Source organism: Chlorocebus sabaeus, chromosome 17, assembly GCF_047675955.1.
Source record: "Chlorocebus sabaeus isolate Y175 chromosome 17, mChlSab1.0.hap1, whole genome shotgun sequence".
In the NCBI taxonomy this organism is placed as follows: domain Eukaryota; kingdom Metazoa; phylum Chordata; class Mammalia; order Primates; family Cercopithecidae; genus Chlorocebus; species Chlorocebus sabaeus.
Genome location: NC_132920.1, coordinates 47,804,351 through 47,825,944, shown reverse-complemented (window position 1 = coordinate 47,825,944; position 21,594 = coordinate 47,804,351). Strand labels below are relative to the sequence as shown.

General features: G+C 41.2%; 1 protein-coding gene across 4 annotated transcripts in view; it reads right to left on the bottom strand.

Moving 5' to 3' along the window:
• Positions 1 to 148: 148 nt before the first annotated feature.
• Positions 149 to 21,594, bottom strand: part of LOC103221399 (putative adhesion G protein-coupled receptor F2P) — a 39,589-nt gene continuing 18,143 nt past the window's right edge. For 3 of the 4 annotated variants that reach the window (XM_007972313.3, XM_038006150.2, XM_073006047.1), the window contains exons 3-10: positions 20,510 to 20,552; positions 19,177 to 19,328; positions 18,009 to 18,242; positions 15,671 to 17,032; positions 11,246 to 11,287; positions 7,691 to 7,750; positions 4,456 to 4,532; positions 149 to 3,229 (exon numbers count right to left, since the gene is read on the bottom strand). In XM_007972313.3, coding sequence (XP_007970504.1) covers positions 4,485 to 4,532; positions 7,691 to 7,750; positions 11,246 to 11,287; positions 15,671 to 17,032; positions 18,009 to 18,242; positions 19,177 to 19,328; positions 20,510 to 20,552 — 1,941 coding nt within the window. In that variant the 3' untranslated portion in view covers positions 149 to 3,229; positions 4,456 to 4,484. The remainder of the gene's footprint in view (positions 3,230 to 4,455; positions 4,533 to 7,690; positions 7,751 to 11,245; positions 11,288 to 15,670; positions 17,033 to 18,008; positions 18,243 to 19,176; positions 19,329 to 20,509; positions 20,553 to 21,594) is intronic. The other variant, XM_038006147.2, reaches the window with a different exon arrangement.

Genomic DNA, 21,594 nt, shown 5'->3' with positions numbered 1-21,594 from the left:
GGTAAGTGAGGAGGCAGTTTTGTTATGGGTTTTATAGCAATGAAGGTCAAGGAGGTGCTGTTTATGGAAATGGGTCAGTTCTATTTAGGTCAGTAGTTAAGAAGAACTGGCTCATTTGGGAAGTGGAAAAGCCAATATCAAGCCATTGTGTAATCAAAGGACTTTTTATTGCACATATTTACCGAACATATTCTATGTACAAGACACCACGATCTGCACTATGGGCATACAAAAGTGAGTAACATACTGAGTAACAAAAGTGAATAACCCCGTTCCCCAAAACATATACATATGCACACAAAAAGACCAAAAGGAAATAAACAATACAACACAGTAAATACAAAAGTAAAGTGAAGGACACAGATTATTAAATTACAGGAAATCAGGTGGGGAGAATTAGCACTTCTGGTTGGACCAATCAGGGAAGACTTCTCGAAGAAGGCGGAAAGTGAGGGCGAGCTCAGGCACATATGCAGTGAGCACAGCTCTGTGATGTGTACTCTTTCCTGGCCAGGGAACTGTGTATTATGACCACAGTCATGAATGAAAAGATTTTTCAATGGTAAGCTCAACAAGTTTTGCTGACTGATACCCCTAATGTCGAACAGACCAAATCAAATGCTTAACTCTTTAATTCGGAAGTCAATGAACTAGTTCCCATGAAGGTGTCTACAGCCAAACTTATGCATGGGGGCATGGCTGTGTGTTTGCTTGTGTTTGTGTGTGTGTGGGTGGGTTCATATATTCACAGGACTCTAATTTAAAAAAAACAAAAACTAACATTTGAATTTGAATGAGCAATTATTATGTGCCAAGTACTATACTACTTTAGCTACATTTATCCACTTAAAGTCTAAGGAATTTAAATGGCTTTCCCAAGAATCATTATGTATTAAGTCATACTTACAAATCTGCCTTGGACACTATCAGTACCAATTTCTCCTAGGGTCACCTGACCAAATCACTTTGTTGGTGAGGTGTCAGCAGGAAACTGAATGTGTCTCTACCCGGGGTCATCCAGAGTCAAACTAATCCATACAGTTCCTTGACATTTTTCAAGATGGTGTAGAGTGGGCTTTGGGATGCAGGAGAGAGGGCATAGCTTCTTCCAGGAATTCCCAAATCATTCCAGAGTTTTTCACTCAGCATCCTGGGGGCTTTTTGGTTAATGAGGAGGCTAAGGTGGGGTGTCTTTCCCACCATCCTGCCTCGGGCAGTGAGTATAGCTGAGTAGTGAGTACTTCCATACTAGATGGGACTGCTCAAGGCACAAAGCAAATGCGAGGCCAATCCCTCCCTCTCTCCCTAGTGCTCAGAGCTGTTATCTGTGAAATGAGGTAATTGGAGTTAGTCTTTTATAAAATTTGTCCAGATGTACCATCCTATACCTATATTTGCTTCATGAAATTCCATTTTCACTTCAGTATATGGACTCTGGGTAAGTGACATTTCTTTGTACCTAAGCCCGCACTGAGGAAAACCAGGACTATGTCTTTCTCACCCCTTCTCTTGAAAAGAATATACAAATATATTGGTAAATGGTAAATTAAAACCACTCTCTGGCTTTATTTGTGAAGGATGCTTTTGTTGTCCCAAGATAAGCAATGCCATTTGAAAAATGACTCTCCAGGTTGATGCATTTTTTTAAACTTCAGATTGATGCTTTTTGTCTGCTCAAACTTTCCTACTTTAGGAAGATAATTTGTAATAAGAAAGAAAGAAAAGAAAAGAGAAAAGGAAAGAAAGAAAGAAAGAAAGAAAGAAAGAAAGAAAGAAAGAAAGAAAGAAAGAAAGAAAGAAAGAAAGAAAAGAAAAGAAAAGAAAGAAAGGAAAAGAAAAGAAAGGGAAAGAAAGAAAGAAAGAAAGAAAGAAAGAAAGAAAGAAAGAAAGAAAGAAAGAAAGAAAGAAAGAAAGAAAGAAAGAAAGAAAGAAAGAAAGAAAGAAAGAAAGAAGGAAGGAAGGAAGGAAGGAAGGAAGGAAGGAAGGAAGGAAGGAAGGAAAGGAAAGGAAAGGAAAGGAAAGGAAAGGAGAGGGAGGGAGGGAAGGAAAGGACAGGAAAGGAAAGGAAAGGAAAGAGAGAGAGGGAGGGGGGAAGGAAGGAAGGAAAGAAGGAAGGAAGGAAGGAACTGCACTCATACATAAAGTAAGCTCCACTTTCTCCTTTGTAATGAAACATCATTAATACTGACTTCTTGTTGGGATAATTAAAGGCTGCCCATTGCCCCTTTGTCTTTATCCGCTAGTTAGATGCTGCTGCCGTCATCTGTGTCCTTGCTTTGTAAAGAGGCTTTTTTTCCTCAAAGAGCTTCTACCTACAATACTGTTCTGTCAGGTAACACCTGGTTTGAATGTTGAATTTGTTTACATACAAGTTAAGAAAATGAGCAGCTCTGAATTGGAAAGGTGATATTTCCTCTCTCCAATCCCAGGTATCAAAAAAGCATATTGTTGGTGAGGATTGATCTTACATTGTCAGTGTAGGCAGAAGATCTTTCAGTGGCTACACGGTCTTGAAGAGGAAGTACAGGGCTAGGAGCCAGCAGACTTGGGTTTCTACCTCTGGCTCAGTCCTTGATTAGCACTGACTCACAACTCCAGGCTTCCATCTCCTTAACTGAAAATAGTCATCTTTCTGTCTCAAAAACTCTATGCTTTTCCGCTTAGTTCATGGCCAAGGAAGTTTTATCTAAGCCCACACCAGGTTGACCATCCAATCTATTTAAATTTGAAAAAGTAGAATACACTGGCAGTGGATTCCTTTTGGGAAAAAAAAAAAAAAAAAAAAAAATCAGCAATGACCTAGTTAGAATCAGCCCAACTCTTTGTGACTATTCATGAGGCTCCTCCCTCAGCAACACACAGAATCCAGTCAGGTGAAATCCCAGGCCGCCTTTCCCAAGATGAGACAGAGCTTGCTTTCTGAAGACAAATGTGACCCAACAGCAAAGAGGTGGAAAAGCCCCAACAAAAACCACGGTCGTGACCCCCTTTGTCTTTTTGTTTGCTGTGGCTGCTCAGCATGACATATATGTAGCTATGTACAGTTGATGGATGAGAAGCATTTAGTAGCACAGAACAGCTTAGACAGAGGAGGCTTTCATCCTTTCTGCACATCACACCCTCCTCCATCAGCACCACATGTGTGAGCTTCCTACATATTCTCCAGAGGCAAGAAGACAGGAATGAGCACATTTCTCCTTTGGGCTCTGCCATTCCTGGAATATACAACCTTGTCAAGAACAGAAGATCACAGCTTTAATGTACAAGTAGCAAGATTCATAGGCTATAACATCTGCATTATAAGCTCACTGTCGTGAATAATGAGCCCATGTGGGTACATCTCTTATGACCGATGGAGAGTCTTCTCCCTTTAAGCCACTTTGGAATCCAGAGAACAGTCTTTTCTGTTGCCCACGAATGCTGAATTACACACCTTGTCTTTCTCTAAGCTGGACCATCTCCTTTTCATTGTAACACGTCTTGAAAAAGACCCATTTTTCATACAAGGTGCTGAACTGCTGCAGAAAGCCACAAAGGCTGCTGGAGCTGGATGTGTTGGGATGAGGGGTGGGAGGCCCTCTCTACATAGCTGAGTGCATCTGTCTCTGTATCTGTCTCTGTCATGGCTGTATGTGTCTCTGTGAGTCAATCTCTCTGTTTTTGTTTTTTGTTTTGTTTTGTTTTGTTTTTCTGCATTTCTCTGGGTCTCCCAATGCATGTCTTATCCCCTCCCTGCATCTCTCTGTCTCTTATTATGAATGTGGGTATCTCAGTGTGGGTTCCTCTGTCTTCCTCTCTTTTCTGTCTCTAGATCCAGAGGGACATCGAGACACAGCATTGGAAGGCTTGTGTCTGCACATGTCCTTGTATCTACGTGGCTCTCTTCTAGTCATGAGTCACCATGTCCCTCTGTCTTTATGTATCTGAATTTCTGTTTTCCCCTATGGCTCCTTCCTCTACTTCTGTTTTTCTATATATCTTTGTCTATCTCTAAGATCTCAAATGTAAATAAACTTCTCCATCATCCCTGAGGCCTCTCATAGATATTGTTTATCATACCTTGATTTTTCATGCTAGGGAAAAGAAAGGGGCCACAATGGGAAATTTGGGGATACTGCTGATATCATATAGGATGTCCTGGGACGACAGAAGATTGAAGAGAGGGAGCAGTTAAGTAGAGCAAGCAACTCTCCTCACTCCCATCTAAAAGTTACTCAGGCTAATTTAAAAGCATTTTCAGACATGCCTGCTTAATTTTGGGGGCCAAAAAATTTTCAGTAGCCTAAGAATTTGAAGTGTGAATGTATTTCCAACTATAGCTAGGTGAGACTAGACTGTATAGGAGAATCCTTTTAATGAAGAAAAAATCATTTCCAATTATAATTAATCAAATTGCAATTTTAAAAGAAATGTCACATATATGACATATATGGGAATCCCTTGCTTTGCACTCACCTCCCAGGTTAGGAATGTAGCCTGGTTTCTTAACTTGGGCCGTTGATGGGATGACAAGATAATTCAGAAGAAGCCTTCTGTTGAAGACAAAGTATAATTGCATTTATTAAATATCATTATTAGTCTGTTTTCAATTATCACAATTATTCAAAGCACCTGGGAAATTGTGGTCCACAGTAATTCCTTTTACTCCTTCACTTTATTCCTCTCCTCTCCTTTTCTTTTTTTTTTTTTTCAAGACAGAGTCTCACTCTCTCGTCCAGGCTGGAGTGCAGTGGCACGATCTCAGCTAACTGCAACTTCTGCCTCCCGGGTTCAAGCAATTCTCCTGCCCCAGCCTCCTGAGTAACTGGGACTACAGGCATGTGCCACCACAGCCAGCTAATTTTTGTATTTTTAGTAGAGATGGGGATTCACAGGTTGACCAGGATGGTTTCCATCTCTTGACCTCATGATCTGCCCACCTCGGCCTCCCAAAGTGCTGGGATTACAGGTGTGAGCCACTGCACCCGGCTCCCTTCTCCCCTTTTTTATATTGGAACCACTGACAACATAGGAACCGACTGCTGTGAGAGATGCTCCTCCTCCTTGGCCTGACCTGGCTCCACCTACTGAAGGAGCCCTAAATTTGGGAAGGTGGTGGATAGTGGAGAAGACATTGAGTGGCATGGAGAGAGAGAGATAGACAGCAAAATGGCTCCAAGCTCTCAAACAGCTCTCTCAGCTGGTCTGCTGAAATCCTCAGTGTTAAAGCCATCCCCTTGTCATGCACCTGTCTCCAAAGGATGTCCTTGTGTTTTAGGAATGTGTTGCCTAAGATAGGTAACACATTAACTCACTGGTAGAATTACTACCACATAAACATAGGCTAATTCATCACATCAGATATAAAATGAACACAGACAAGCAAATTTATTATGCTGGGTTTGGGAAGCAGGACTGACACTACCCAGGCAGGCGCCATGAGGAGGGGAGTTGAATCTCGACTACAGAAGATTGCTACCTAGGGATTAGAGGCCTACAAAGCAGAAGAGGAGAGCACAGATGAGACACCTACTTGTCCTCTGAGCAGAGTTGACAAAACTAATTGCAGGCAGTGGCCTAAAGTTAGTGAGCCAGAAATGAAGGGGGAATTGCAAGAAATTAGGATAAATTTACATAGTACCTAGGCCAGTGATTGTTAACCCAGGTAGCACATTAGAATCACTGGGGAGCTTTAAAAAATGCTTAGGCCCTACCTCCAAGAGTTTCTGATTTAACTTTTCTTGATTAGGGCCTGAAAAATGTTTGTTGTTGTTGTTGTGTTGTTTTTGTTGTTATTGTTGTTTTGAGACGGTGTCTTGCTCTGGCACCCCGGCTGGAGTACAGTGGCACAATCTTGGGCTTACTGCAACTTCTTCACCTCCTGAGTTCAAGCAATTCTCCTGCCTCAGCCTCCCGAGTAGCTGGGACTACAGGCATGTGCCATCTGGCTAATTTTTGTATTTTCAGTAGAGATGGGGTTTCACCATGTTGGCCAGGATGGTCTCGAACTCCTGACCTCAGGCAATCCGCCCACCTCAGCCTCCCAAAGTGCTGGGATTAGAGGCGTGAGCCACTGTGCCCTGAAGTGGTATATTTTTAAAGCTTCCTAGGTGTTTCTAAGGTACAGCCAGCATCAAAAACCACTGATTCAATCGACAACTACTCATAAAATGCTGGATATTATTTTGACTTACCAGTCAAATAAAACCACAAAGAGAAGTGGGAGAAATGACTAGGATTTTATAACACTGAAAGGCAGAATTTCTCTATGATGGCCTGAATGGATCAATTCTGAAACACATAAGGAAAGGAGCAAAGCTAAACTGGAAGGGATTGAGAGCGTCAGGACTCTCTCCTGAGAGCACCACAGCAGACCAAAGTGAAGGAGGAGACTAGTTACATCAGGGATGCCCGTTGGAGACAAATATTCACAATGCCAGGATACTTCTGGGAGACTTTAGATGAATGACCCTCAGCCTTGACTGTACATTAGAATCACCTGGGGAGCTTTCAAAATCCCCAAATCCAGGCCACACTCCAGACCAATCAAATGAGAATCTCCAGGGGTGTGACCCAGGCAACCCCATTTTTTGAAGCTTCCCAGTTGATTCTAACATATAGCCCAAGTTGAGAACCATTGCTTTAGATATTTATTAATGTCGTTTGCATTAAACTTTTGCTCTTTTTTTTTTTTTAAGCTGAAAGGGGTACAGAGAAACCAGTAGATTCCCAGGTACGGAGACCAAAGACTAAAAACAAGACCAAAGGTTAGGTAAGAGTAAGGCAAATGAGAACAGAAAAAGAGAGGGAAGAAAAAGAAGAGAAGAGCAGGGCTAAAGAAATCTACAGAGAGGGAATGGAAAGGCAAGGAACGAGGATGGGGCAACGCTGCTCTCAGGGCCACAGGGTACCCAACCCCATCAATTAGCCTCTCTCCGTGCAGATCCCCTAAAGCCCCAGTCCGTGACAGGGGATGTGGACCCCAGCAGACATTGGCGTGGGAGGCTCTAGATCACCTCCTCGCTTGTTGTGGGTGTATTCCTTGGGCCAACCCTGAATCTCCTTTTGCTGCCATTTAAAAGTTTTTTTAAAAATTGAGTGGCAGTTTTTCCCTCACTCAAAACAGTTCATGGCCCTCATTCTTTGCATAACAATACATTGTTTCCAAGCCACAGGAATAGAAGATAAGTTAGAGGCCCTGTTATAGTCCAGCCTGCTGTCCAATGACTGAACCTTCTCTACAGCAACCCTGAGCAGGCCCCAAGCCCACTTAAGCCACTTCAGCAACCATGGCAACTGGCCCCTCTTGAGTAGTTCTTCGTGTAGGATCAGAATTAATTTCCCTGCAGTTTTTACACTTTGGATGTGGGTCAACTGATTGGAGTCATAGAGAACAAGTGAGATATCATGGGAACCTAAGACTAATCTCATTTCTTTCATCACCTGCTCTCCTACTATGTGGTTTGAGGTTCACCCTCCAACGCCAGCCACCTTGTCACTCTCCTCTAAATTCATGTAACTCCCCTTGCATCTCTTTGCATCCCTATATTCCAGAAAGAATCTGGACTGTTTAAGAGGCATCCAGCACTTCTGGGAAATCCACATTGCAAAGTGTTAAGATGAGAGTGTTAGCAACACTCCATATGCCAGAAACTCCAAGATTGTTATCTTGTTAAACTTTTAAATGCAAAAATGAATATGAAAGCTTTACCTCTGATATTGTGGAGCTCTTTTTTGCAGAGGTTACTCGACCCTTTAAGGCTTCTCTTATCTGGATATTTAACAAAAGAAGTTAAGAATTAGAAGATCATAAGAAGATAACACATATGCTTGGACCTGGCTGATATTGTGGCCAGGTACTGTGTTAGCAGTTAGGTTCTGTTGGAGGGATATGGAGGGATCAGTGACCCAGTGGAGTAGTCTTGGAAAAGGTGGAAAGATGGGGAGAGACAAGAGAGGTGGAGGTGGCACAGGATACTCACTTTCAGGGCCTTAAATATGGACCCAATGGTTGAGAAATACAGTTTGCCACAAGTTTGAGGATTCCTCAACATAGCTTCTTCTTTTTTTTTCTTGAGACGCAGTCTTGCTCTGTTATCCAGGCTGCAGTGCAGTGGGGCCATCTTGGCTCACTGCAACCTCCGCCTCCCGGGTTCAAGCAATTCTCCTGCCTTAGCTTCCCGAGTAGCTGGGATTACAGTCGTGTGCCACCACGCTTGGCTACTTTTTTTTGTATTTTTAGTAGAGACGGGATTTCACCATGTTACCCAGGATGATCTCAATCTCCTGACCTCATGATCTACCTGCCTCGGCCTCCTAAAAGTGCTGGGATTACAGGCATGAGCCACCTCACCTGGCGTAGCTTTGGCATTATTTTTATGGAGCACTTATGTAATCACTTCTCACAATTTGTCAATTATTCAAACAACCTTTTCTAGAGGAAGAAAGTACTATACGACTGGATATGGTGGCTCATGCCTGTAATCCCAGCACTTTGGGAGGCCAAGGCAGGTGGATCACTTGAGGTCAGGAGTTCGAGACCAGGCTGGTCAACATAGTGAAACCCCCTCTCTACTAAAAATACAAAAATTAGCCAGGCGTGGTGATGGGCACCTGTAACCCCAGCTACTCAAAAGACTGAGGCAGGAGAATCGCCTGAACCCAGGAGGTGGAGGTTGCAGTGAGCTGAGATCACACCAGTGCACTCCAGCCTTGGCAACAGAGTGACATCCCATCTCAAAGAAAAAAGTACTATACAACATAGCAACAGCCCATGAAATTCATCTTCCCTGACTAGGTCATCCTGTCCTTTTCTCTAAGTCTTGCCTGCTGAATACAGGCCCTCTTCTTATTTCTGCTATACAAAATATTATTCACCTTCTAAGGCCTTGTAGAAGTTCTGTGTTCACAATTCATATATGCCAAAGCCCTCCAGCTCAGGGTGGCTCCCCCTTTCCCTGCAGATGCCGTATTCTTTGTCACACACAGACATCAAACCACCCGCCAGGGATGGAGGACGGTGTGCTCAAGGGCCCACTGCGATTTGTAAGATACATTGGCACTTCTACTTACATTTCTTTGTTCGCACCCTTTTTCATTCTTAGGTTTCCCAATGTACTTAACACTTTTTAAGTTAATAATGAACACATCTAGGGATATGTGTTCACTGTGTTTCACTAATCCTAAAAGTTTGAAGACTACTGGTATATACAACTTTTGGTCAATGAATCATGTATGGTCCTGTGACACTTTTGAGTATTTACCTTTCATATCATAATTGTAAAGGTAAGAGGTTTTGATCTTGATAGAAGTTTCCATGGCTTGGAGTTCTTTGCACATCTCACCTAACACCGGTAAACTAAGTAAAAATGCAGCTGCTGGTACTTTGGCTACAGATACTAGTTGTGGTTTTACAGATAATAGAAACATAATCCTGTGGCATATGACTGGGCAGTACCTTAAGTGCTTTGTGTTTTTACCTACAAAATTGCATTTGTTCTCTGCCATAATCTAATGGAGAAGGCAGAGAAAACATTATTATCTCTGCATCCCAACTGGCTCTGTCGCCAGGCTGGAGTGCAGTGGGGTGATCTTGACTCACTGCAACCTCTACCTCCCGGGTTCAAGAAATTTCCCTGCCTCAGTCTCCTGAGTAGCTCAGACTACAGGCACATGCCACCATGCCTGGCTATGTTTTTGTATTTTTTAGTAGAGATGAGGTTTCGCCACATTGGCCAGGATGGTCTCTATCTCCTGACCTTTTAACAAACCTTTGATATTAATTTAATATAATATTACTGGCAGTAGGCTGGATGCAGTAGCTCATTCCTATAATCCCTGCACTTTGGGAGGCCAAGATGAGTATATCCCTTGAGCTCAGGAGTTCGAGACCAACCTGGGCAACATAGGGAGACCCCATCTCTACAAAAACTTTTAAAAATTAGCTGGGTGTGGTGGCATGTGTCTGTAGTTCCAGCTACTCAGGAGGCTGTGATGAGAGGATCATCTGAGCCCAAGAGGTGGAGGCTGCTGTGAGCCATAATGGTGCCACTACACTCCAGTCAGAGTAATAGAGTGAAAGTTTGTCTCAAAAAAAAAAAAAAAAAAAAAATTAACATGTCCTTTTCTCTAAGTCTTGCCAGCTGAATACAGGTGCTCTTCTTATTTAGTAAAAAATAAATAAATAAGTAAAAAATAAATAGTAAAAAATAAATAAGCAAACAAACAAGAAACTCTGCAGTGAAGGTGGGCTGCTTGGGGGAAGGAGTGGATTACATTTTTGTTTGTTTGGGGTTTTTGGTTTGGTTTTGTAAATCCAACCTGGTACTGTTCCTTTTTATTTTTATTTATTTATTTACTTTAATTGACAGAAGGGTTTTGCATTTATATCTGAGAGGGTTGTTTGCTTTACTTTTTCCAGAAGGTAGTATGGTACAATGGAAAGAGGGTGGTTTTAGAAGCCTCAATAAACATTTGAGGGGTTGTTCCTTTGCTTGGTTTTTATTTGTTTTCAATGCTCATCACTTGTCAAGACTCATCTGCATTTGAAGAGTTTCTTTTCTTGACTCCACTGCTATTCAAGATACAAGTAGGAACTCACACTTCCACCCAACCTTGCAGCTAAGACATGACCATGTGACCTGAACTCAGCCAATCAGACATGACAATGAATAAATGCGGGTGCTGATGTACCAGACAGGCAGGGTGAGGCAATCTCTCAGGCAGCAGTAGCAGCAACTCTGGCTTAAGTGTTTACTGCCTGACACTGGCCTGGTGAGCTGTGCTATCTGTGCCCAGCAAAGCGGGGAAGAGCAATGGTATTTCTTGTGGAGCATTTCTGTGCTGTGCATTGGTAACTATTCCTGGAGCAGAGCCTCCAAAACTCCAAGCCGAAGAGACCCTCCCAAAGATAATACTGCAAGATTTAATAAGTTCCTTTTCTGCTTCAACTAATCAGAGTTGGTTTCTGTACTGATCTTGAGCAAGCTGTTCACTCTGAGTCTCAGTTTCCTCATCTATAAAATTGAAAATAGCAATACCTACAATTGTTTTAAGAATCAGCAGTAATGTACATAAAACATTCATTCCCATAAGAACTTGCAAGCTGGTCAATATCATTTGCATTGTAAAGAGCAGTGATCCAGGCTTCATACATCTGTACAAATGACTGAAGTGAGAGCTTTTCAATAAATAGCCTTTACAAGCCTTTACATGGCCAAGTACCGATAATGCAGAAAAAGCAACAAGAAGAATTTACATTCAGTACCTTTGGATCCAGGATGGTTCCAAACACTAGGATGAAGCAGCCCTGGGAAACACAGAAGAGGGAAGAAGAGTCATTTACGAAAGAATGATGATGATAAAACACACTCTCAGTTATTACCAATTCCTATTTTGATAAAAAGAAAACAATTTTATGAAATCTCTTAATTTATCATCCTTAGATCACAACACCTAGATTCATTCAATGAATACTGATGAGTGTCTTCCATATGCCAGTCACTGTAGAGGTACCTCAGTAAACCAAAGAGACCAAGGTCCCTACATCATACAGGAATATTTTTAAACTTTCCTTTTAAGTTGGGCAAATTAAAAGTGTTTGCACTTAGCAGGAGCTGGGCCTCTCAACTGAATATAATGATCCAAGAAAGAATCAGAGGAGGTGTTGGGCAACGAATCCAGGCTTGCCATCCTTGAAGAGTAAGTAAGAGAAGCCTTCCACAGAAAAGAGCAGAAACAGCTGTTGCTCAACTTCCCATAACACCTTCAACCTCCTTCCTCATCCACTACAAAGAATATTATAAAACTTGCAAAGAAAAGTCAAGTGTATATATCCTCAAAAACTTAATGACTTTAAATAGATTGAGTTTCTAAGCACATGACAAGTATTCCCAATATGATGATGTAGAAGGAATTAATTAGCTTTTATATCTTTTATTTTCCATATCAAACAAAAAACCCCATATAAAACCCAAAACAGTCTGTTCCTCTATAGCTACAGTCCATTTGAAGTTTTTACTTCTGTTTCACGTACATTGATACAAAACCCCCCTTGACGAAGGAATGGCAAGTTGTAGTTCCATTTTTCAGTTAAGGAAAAGGCAGCTGAGATTCAGCATTCAAAATGTGATAGACAGGAACATTCATTAGACAACAATTTCTCCTAAATGTGCAGTTTCTCCATCCATGGCTCACCTGAAAAGGGAGGTTAGGTAATGACCTTTTATTTAGGAATACCCTTGCTAAGCTGCTCTGACTTCATCAGTGAGTGTGAACTCTTACCTGAACTCTTACCTACCCGGAGGCCTGTTAACGGGCATGGGTTTTATATAGCTGGCACCATAAAGATGTAACAAGCTGATATTCATCGCTGAGAACAATACCAAATCTGCCACTATTTGGTAAAAGCCCAGATGAGAGGTGGAGAACTTTACAGGGACCAGTGTATATCCTTGCCGCTAATCCAGTCCCCCAAACACACTAATGTACACCTTCCTATTCAGTCAGTCCAACCCTCAAAAGCTTAATCTCCATGTAGCTTTTATGAGATTGTTCTTCTGTGTAACACTCTGAGCCTACAAGGTAATTATTGAAATCTCTTATTGTATCTGCTACAAAAAAAATTATTGTTGTCATGGTCCATTATGTTGCAAAGTTATCATGCTTATAAGGCCCCTTCTGATAAATATATTCCAGCCTGATTTTGGTACTAGGAATACATTTCAAGTCAGGATCTCCATTAATTTGGGCCAGGAATTATATTTTTAAAGATCTGGGAAACACAATGCTAGCATGCTTTTTTCTACAAATATGCTGATGGCTAATATTCTTTGGCTAAAGAACTAAGAGGAATTTCTCTTCTTATAGGACTTTTAATTCCTTGGGGTTGGTCTATCTATATTTGTATCTGCAACATTAGGCATAATGCTTGGCACAAAATAAGTAGTAAATGTGGTGTCTCTTCATTTGAGTGTATGTATGTGTTTAATTTCTTTATTATGCAACCTGCACTTTTATAGTCATGTCACATGACTATAAACATGACTTTAACATGACTTTATAAACATGTATCAGGGAAATACTCCACTAGGATCACTTTTCGTTGGCCCGTGCCACCTTAGATAAAGTTATGCAAAATATCTTTCAGAAGATTTGGATTAAAAGATTGGCCATAAAGTTTGGTATCTGGTTGAGAAGGGAAGAAAGAATATACCTAACAAACAATTCACCAGTAGCAGCTTCTTCGCATTTCTTTTAGTAGGTAAAACACAGTTTGGACAGGTAACTCTCAAGGTGTTCTCCCAGGTTTTGGTATATGTGCTTTATTTTTTCCCACCAAAATGGCTATGAGGGAGTCCCAAAAACTCACCCAGCCCACAATCACTCTCAGTAAATACAACCAGAAGTTATGGATGGACAAGGTGGGTAGTCGAGGCAGCAACTGACACCATAATAAAACCTCTCTAGTAAAGGGGATGGGTGAGTTTTAAAACTAGTGCAGGTATTCCCCTGGGGCTAAGACCAGGAAATCTTTACAAGAGTCTTCCTCCCACATCCTCTGGGCCTCTCAATATGTTTCAGAATCTCTCCCCTCTGTCTGTGCTCCATCAGCCTCTGCTGCTGCCCCTCATCTCATCCTAAGACTCCACTTCTCCTGCTTTTTACACCCAGTTGGTTGTGTCTCCCATCTCAGTAGATCCATGGCTCCTCTCTCTCCTCCCTCAGAGGATGCCCTGATCCAGTGATATGCTAGTAAATGGCAATAAACTCTCCTTATTTGTAGTGTTTGCCAATCTCTATAGTCAATTACCCCCACCATGGCCTATTTGAATCTTGCCCTGTGACATCGCTGAGCATGGATTTAGAAAGAGATGGGCAGTAGCACATCATTGTACAGATTTTCCACCATGCAGACACAATAGAGGCAAGTAACCTCAAGAGAAAAGGTAGACAAATAATTAGGAAGTGATGAGTTCTGAGGATACATGACCTTTACTTTTAACCCAATTTGTTTAATTGCAAGTCCATATGATTTAATTGTTATTGATGACTGTGTTCATAGCCAGCTCAGAACAATCCTGAAAATGTAACAGGCAGCTCCTGTGAGTCAATACAGGCCAGCACCAACACAGCACTGCCCAGTGCCCCCTACTGGCCTCACCAACACTTTGTTCTCAGCTCCTCACTGCCCCGTCTGCACTGGTGTTTAGGTAGGCCCCTCCCTGCTCCTTACTGGGATTCAAGGCAGAAATGAAATTGAAAGCACAAGTGATCCTACAATGACAGGTAAAGGTGCTCAAGATATCAAAATGCAAGTGCTCACAGCCTTGTCCAAAACAAAACTCACAGGGAAGACGGCCCTAAGGGAGACAAGAGAAGGAAAATACTGTGGAGTGAGTCATGAGCTCATGAGGGGTTTATGAAAAATAGGGTTTTTACCCTAGTCTTTTCAATGACTAGTTTTGTAAACATGCATAAAGCAACTGATAACTACCAAAAGCTATACAAATGTAGGATACAATTAATATTTTCTATAAAAGTGCAAAAAAAGTAGAGACTCAAAATATGAAATACCCCTATTGTTATTAACTTTGTTCTTCAAGACATCAAAGTGTTTATTATAAAGTGAAATCATTTATACATAAATTCTGAAAAAGGAAAACGAGAAGACACTTGACTTAAGATATCTATTAGCAATTAGGTGAAGCATTTACTTGAAAATAGTCTTACTGGCTACCGCATACATTCAGAAAAAAAGATAATGTTTTAGATATCTTTAGAAAAATAAAAGCTTGCTTTTCAATTAGTTGCTATCTACATATTAACATTCAATATAATAAACTTTGGATCATTCACACACTATAACATAAAAAAATGGAAAAAAAAAACAAAATTTCAAGCAAGAAGGAAATTATTGAATATGCAATGCTATGCAGCCATTAGAGACATACTCATACACAATGAGCTGGTAAAATTCTAGCGCATATTTTTAAGTGCAAAAGCAAGTTACACAATCATATACCTTGTTTTAACCCCTGTGTTATATGAAAATATATTTGTATGAGCATAGAAAATTTGGCAAAGGATGCACATGAAACTGTGAACATTGCTTAATTCATCTAAGTGTGATAAGAGAAGAAAGGAGAAACAATCTTTGATACTTTTTCTGTATAGCTTGCCATGTTAAAATAAGATGGTTTCCAATGGTAGCTAAAAATTCTAAGTGGAAGGAAATGTAATAAATGTGCAAACTTTAATACCTCCAGTTATATACCTAAATTTTGGGGAAGGTGTTATTGCTTAATTTTTAAACCATAACAACTTAGCCTATTACTAGGTTGTCTATGATCTTTAGATCATTTTAGTACTTGATCCTTTCCCATTCAGCATTTAATTTCATTTTCCAAACACTCCTATAAAGTGGACAGTATTGAACTCATTTTATATGTGAGGAAAATATGGCTCGAAAAAGTTGAGTAAATATCCCAAGATCATGTTATACATTATTAGTAAATGAAAGAGTCAGGATCCAAATCCAGGTCTCTCTGGAACAAAAGTTTATTTCCCCACTCCATATGCTATTCCGAATCCACTGGCTTTTACATAGAAATCTAATGCCACAAGGTCCTAATCACAGAACATCTTCATGAATTCTCTCACTTTAGACTTGGTCAGAAGCATCTGGACTTACCTGGAATGCATTGAGCAGGGAGAAGATAATGTGGAAGGCCAGGGATCTGTCATTGATGACGGTGGCTACTCCAAATCCCCAGGTCAGTCCCAGAAGTGGTGTGAGGATGGCAATGTTCTTGCTGATTCTCACAATGGCTCTCACTTCCTGGAACATGGAATTGCTGATGGCAGGTCGCTGGGTCTTGACAATCACCAATGTGACTGTGATCAGGTTTACTACCACGATGGCCAAAGCTGGGACCACGAAGGCCAGGAGGGCTCTCGTCATATCCCAGTTGAGCCAGCAGGCCTCAGGTCGTAGGTAGCCTTTGCCAGGTTCAGTGGCAGCAACCGTGATGGCAGCAATGACCAAAGGGCATCCATAGCCCACTGAAAACAGAGATGCCACCAGAACCGACTTGGGCAAGGTATGGAAAACAATCATGATTCCATAGAGGATAAGGAGTGCCTTGGCAAACATCCAGAAAAATACAGAAAGGTAAAAGAGATGAACAAAAAATGTGGCTGCCACACATCCCTTGTGGTATGTTATTGGACCACTAAGAAAGGAAGCTACAATGAACCACACATCAGCCATCAGCAAAGTGGCTGCAATGTTAACAATGCACACATGGCGTAAATAGGTGATCTCTGTCTTTGTCACTTGGCTCCAGACTAGGACCTCAATGGACAAGCAAAGGATCAGGCTGCAAATAGAAATGCCCAGGCCTACATATGTGATATAAGTCAGGATCAGACTCTCTAAGATGTGAGGTGACATAAGAATTGAGAAAGAGGTAAACAACTTGCTTGGCCTACATTTGCAAACAGCTTGCTGGGAGTTTTCTTGAATCATTTTGCAGGCCTGCTGGTCCCATCTGTTCTCCACAGAGTGCCAGCCAACACACTGTGTCCTCCTCTCCTCTGACTTGCTGATCTTTTCAAAAGTTAGTGAGATTCTTTTAAGTTCCTTGGGCAAAATGACAGACAGGACAAGCCCATTTATAGTAACATTTTCCAAAAGATTGGCTTCCAAAATAGCCCCAATAGTTGGAAATGCAATGCTGATGACCTGAGAAGGGGAAGGCACCTTCCAAAGTTCATCTCTGCTGATCAACACTCTCCCAGTGACTTCATTGCTGGTATCATTAACTCTCATCGAAAAAGTGAAATTTTTTCCAATGTTATCTCCAGATATGGTGGTGCCCATAGTATGAATGAAGACATCTGGTATGTCAACGGGATATTTATCTATGAATAGCCTTCTTGCAAAGGAGTTGACTGAGTCTAGTAGGATATAGCTGCTGTTTCTGTCAGGAATGAAAGTCCAATTGGAGATGCTTTTGCTATTAAGAATGTGGTTGGCTATGGTGCTGTAACTCTGACAATAAAGAACCAGTGTTAGTACTGAGCCACTCTCTGAAACTGCCAGTGCATTCAACACTCACTTTTATAAAGCGTGCTCCTTCAACCAGCAACCTAAGCATACTCTGGGAACTTCTTAGCAATATAGAATCTCAGATCCCACCCCAGATTTAATGAATCAGAATCTGCATCTTAATAAGATCCCCAGGTGACTTGCATGTACACTGAAGTTTGACTTAGATGATAGAGCTACAAAGGAATTGCCTCACTATGCCCTCCTCCATTTATGCAATGGCCTCCTGCGAGCCAGGCCACTGGGCAGCTTTCCACATGCTCCTGTCCATCATTCCCTCCACATCACACCTAGGCAAAACTAGCAACTTGCTTACCCTGCTCAGAGAACCCATCACGTGTTTAACCTCTGTTGCATCCCAAATGTGTTGCAGGGCCCTATACAAGAACGTAATAAATTGGAAATTCACCCTGAAGTCTGAATCTACTTTTTATTATCTTTGCTTTGAAGATCAAAACTAAGCAAAATGAACCCAGTTCTATTTCATGTGTCTGCAATGGATAGGTATGGCTGTTTTTGTTTTGTTTTGTTTTGTTTTTCCATTCAATTATTTTCCATTTTAGCAACTATCCTAACTCACAAATGAAAATAAGAAAAGTCTTTCTCTCTCCAAAACAGAATGTTTCTTAAATGTATTCAGTAGCCAAAAGATACATTGGTGAATCATACTCCAAAGTTCACTACAGTACCAAGTAAGTGCTCTCTATAAATATTTGTTGATTAAATATGTTTACTTTTTCTATTCATTTATTCATCCTTTCTTTAATGAATATTTACTGAACACTTGCTTTGCTAGACATTAGAAATACTGATGTGAAAGAATGGTTCCTAGTCCCTAAGAAGCTCACATAATACTCGAACTAACCTGCATTCCTTTCCCACTGAGATAATGTTCTTCCAAGTATTCAGGGACACTCACCCGCATCTTTTCCTCATCAACACCTGTCCATAATGCTGTTGATATGTTGTGTAAGAGCTGCACAATTATGGCAATGTTTCCTGGTATCCGGGGTGACTGCTGAATGCCTCTAATTACACAAGACAAATCTGTGGGACACTTTTGTAGCAACATATCTGATATGGTCTCAGACTTTCCAGTATATACACTTATTTTTATATTGTCTTCAAATGGCTGAACCAAATGTGAATCCTCCTACGATATGGCAAAAAGAAAGAAATTTTTATAATTTTTATTTTTGTGTTAAACGTAAAAGTACCTTTACTAAAACTTAGGACAGCCTAACATAATGTTTTTCTGTTTTACACTTTCAGAGTCACATCTGCTGTCAAATAACTTGACCAATACCGAGTTGCATGAACCAGCAAATAAAAGTCCCTACTTCCCATCTACCTATTCTTTAATCCCCCTCTCCCCAAATAACAACTGTTATCTTCAGCATATCACTTCAGAGAACCTGTATATATAGAAATTTCTAGTACCATTTAAGCTTATTTGTAATATTTATGAAGGGCAAATCATGAGTGATGAGTCTATCTTAAAAATAGAAATTTGAAACTCGATTTGGATGAATCAACTGCAACACCAAGACTGAAAATAGCAATAGAAAGTATCTCCCATAGATTCAGACTCTGGTTCCCATACTTTAAGGCAGGGGTGGCAAACTATGGACCCAGACCGGCTGCCTGGTTTTTGCAAATAAAGTTTTACTGGAATGCAACCTGCCCGTTAATTTAAACACTATCCACAGCTGATTTCACGCTACAATGGTAGAGTCGAGTAGGCACGACAGAGACCATGTGACCCACAAAGCCTGAAATATTTCTGTCACTTTACAGAAGTTTACTAACCCTTGCTTTAGAGGACCCCCTTCTGGCCCTCCTGCAGCCTGCCCCTTCCCATGGCCAGGAGTCCATGAGCACAGACTTTCACATACTCCAAGTTTAGAAGGCTATTTTTGCATAGAAAATGAGACTAGTGGATGCTTATCTATTCACCCATCCCTACACGTTGCCCTGCCACATGCTCGCCCTCTCTCTTACTGAGGGCAACATCCACTGCCAAGGGGAGTCTCCACTGTGCTCATACAGTGCACATCAGAATCCATATTGCAAAGAAAAGATATTACCTCAAAGATGTTGACGGCATTAAGAGTCCGACAGGTGTCAGTGATCTTGTGCCATGTCTTTTTCCTGCATGAAAACCGCATATTTCCCTGAGTGTCTGGAGGGCAAGGTTGAGTACACTGGGAGTTGTCTGTACAGACACCATCGCATACACCTGGGAAAATGAAAGAAGACCGTATCAGATGGGAAGGTCTGGGCTCTGGGCCCATTGGGCCAGTCACCAAGGTGTCACTGCCAATGACAGCACATAAATACTGAAGACATCAGTGTCTTCTCTTCCTAAAGTGGAGGAAGACTGAAATGGATCAGTGGTCATCATCTATTTTAGCAACAAAATGTTATTGTTTCCGACAAAATCTTATCCTGAACTGCAGTGTATAAAATAGATAAAAGTGGAACATGGCCAGGTACAGTGGCTCACACCTGTAATCCCAGCACTTTGGGAGGCCAAAGTGGGCAGATCATGAGGTCAGGAGTTTGAGACCAGCCTGGCCACATGGTGAAACTCCATCTCTACTAAAAATACAAAATATTAGCTGGGCATAGTGGCGTGTGCCTGTAATCCCAGCTCCTCGGGAGGCTAAGGCAGGAGAACTGCTTGAATCCAGGACACAGAGGTTGCAATGAGCTAAGATCGTGCCACTGCACTCCAGCCTGGGAGACAGAGTGAGACTCTGTCTAAAAAAACAACCACCAAAAAAAATCTGGAACTGTCCCAGGTGAAGTGAGAGGGACAAACCCACAGTGCAGTCCACTAGGTCACTCTCACACCCTCACAGGAACCCCTGAATACTTCCTCAGACCCCTGAAGCTCCCAGATCAGCTCTAGTTGGAATCCACTGCTTCCAATGTTTTCTAAGAAGTCTCTCAGATCAGGAACTCTATAATATGTTATATCATCAATGACTTCTCACAGACCTGTTCTAGCCACTGGACCAGTTTGAATGGGCTCAATCCAAAGGATCTATGGCAAAGAATTCTCAGACAAGGGTGGAGCACAGGGTACTGGGATGAGAGAGGAACAGGGTGGGGTGAAATGTACAATTTACTACCTGGTACTATGCTCACTACCTGGGTGGGATCATTCGTACACCACACCCCAGTGACACGCAATTAGCCAGTGTAACAAACCTGCACGTGTACCCCCTAACGTAAACATCAAAAAGAAAAAAAAGGCAAAGGTACAATTTAATATGAAGGAAATAATCAGAGTCCAAATGCAAGTCATCAAGGATTCCATCTGCCATGCCACAGGACAGAGGGCTGAGAATGGCCCTCTATTACAATAGATGGACAGCAAAACTTCCATGTGATAAGTAACTGCTGCCAACATACCGTATGGCCTGGCAGGCACCTTCTCCTTGCTTTTGCTGGCAGCCTAGAAAGGGAAAATCAAAATTTGCATCAAAATCAATTGTTGATATGCCAGCCCAACAGCTCACGTTAGTCACAAACAACCACAGTTAAATTAACTATGATACCAGCATGGCCCACCCAAAGCTGAGTCCATGAATTACGGCTCCTCCGTGACCCCATTTTCCCTTCAGCTTGGACCACTTTCTCTCCCACTGCTACCCAGTGGGAGCACTCCTCTCTCTCCAGTAAAAAGAGTCTATGTTCTATCCAGGAAACATGTTATGAGCAGAAGTGGATTGAGCAGGAAATTGACGAAGGTGAAGCCTCAGAGAGCCTTGCTCATATGGGACCTTTTGAAGCCCTGGGAAAGGATCTAGCAACAAGCAGATCATCTCATGTGTTCATGTGATCATATGTTTTATTAAATTCTCAAAAGCAAAATGTTTTAACCACCTACCATCTGTTAAGACCATCATTTTGTGCCATTTCAGTTCTGCCTCCTTCATACTCTCTCTCATTTTGGGTGTCACTAGAGAAGCCATATCTATTCATGGATTCTGGACAAGTTAAGCTGGGATACATTTAGTTTGAATTTAGTAGGATATAGTTATGTAGTTTCCAGTCACTTCTGCATTACAATGAGAACATCATCACTTAAGTGATATCAATGCCAAGAACATTTACAATTATTCACAGAACAAGAAAATTCTAAGTTCCCTGATACCTTGCAGCTCACATATGAAATAAATTGGATAGAATTTTCCCAAATTTGATAACAGTCCAACATGCTTACATGCCATTACTAATAATAAATTAGAAACTGAAAGATACTTTTCTAAACTAGGAATAATGAGAAACAAATTTGATCAATAATGCTGAAGGAAAGACTGAATAATATTTCTATTCTCTCTACAGAAAAAACAATAAGATCATGCAAGTATGCAGTCAAAAATGTAGGAACTAAAAGGTGGGCATTTCGTTAATAAAAAATATTGTTTTATTACTGAATAATGCTAAATAATACTATCCAGCATTTCTAAATTTGAAATTTGTTGTGATTCCTG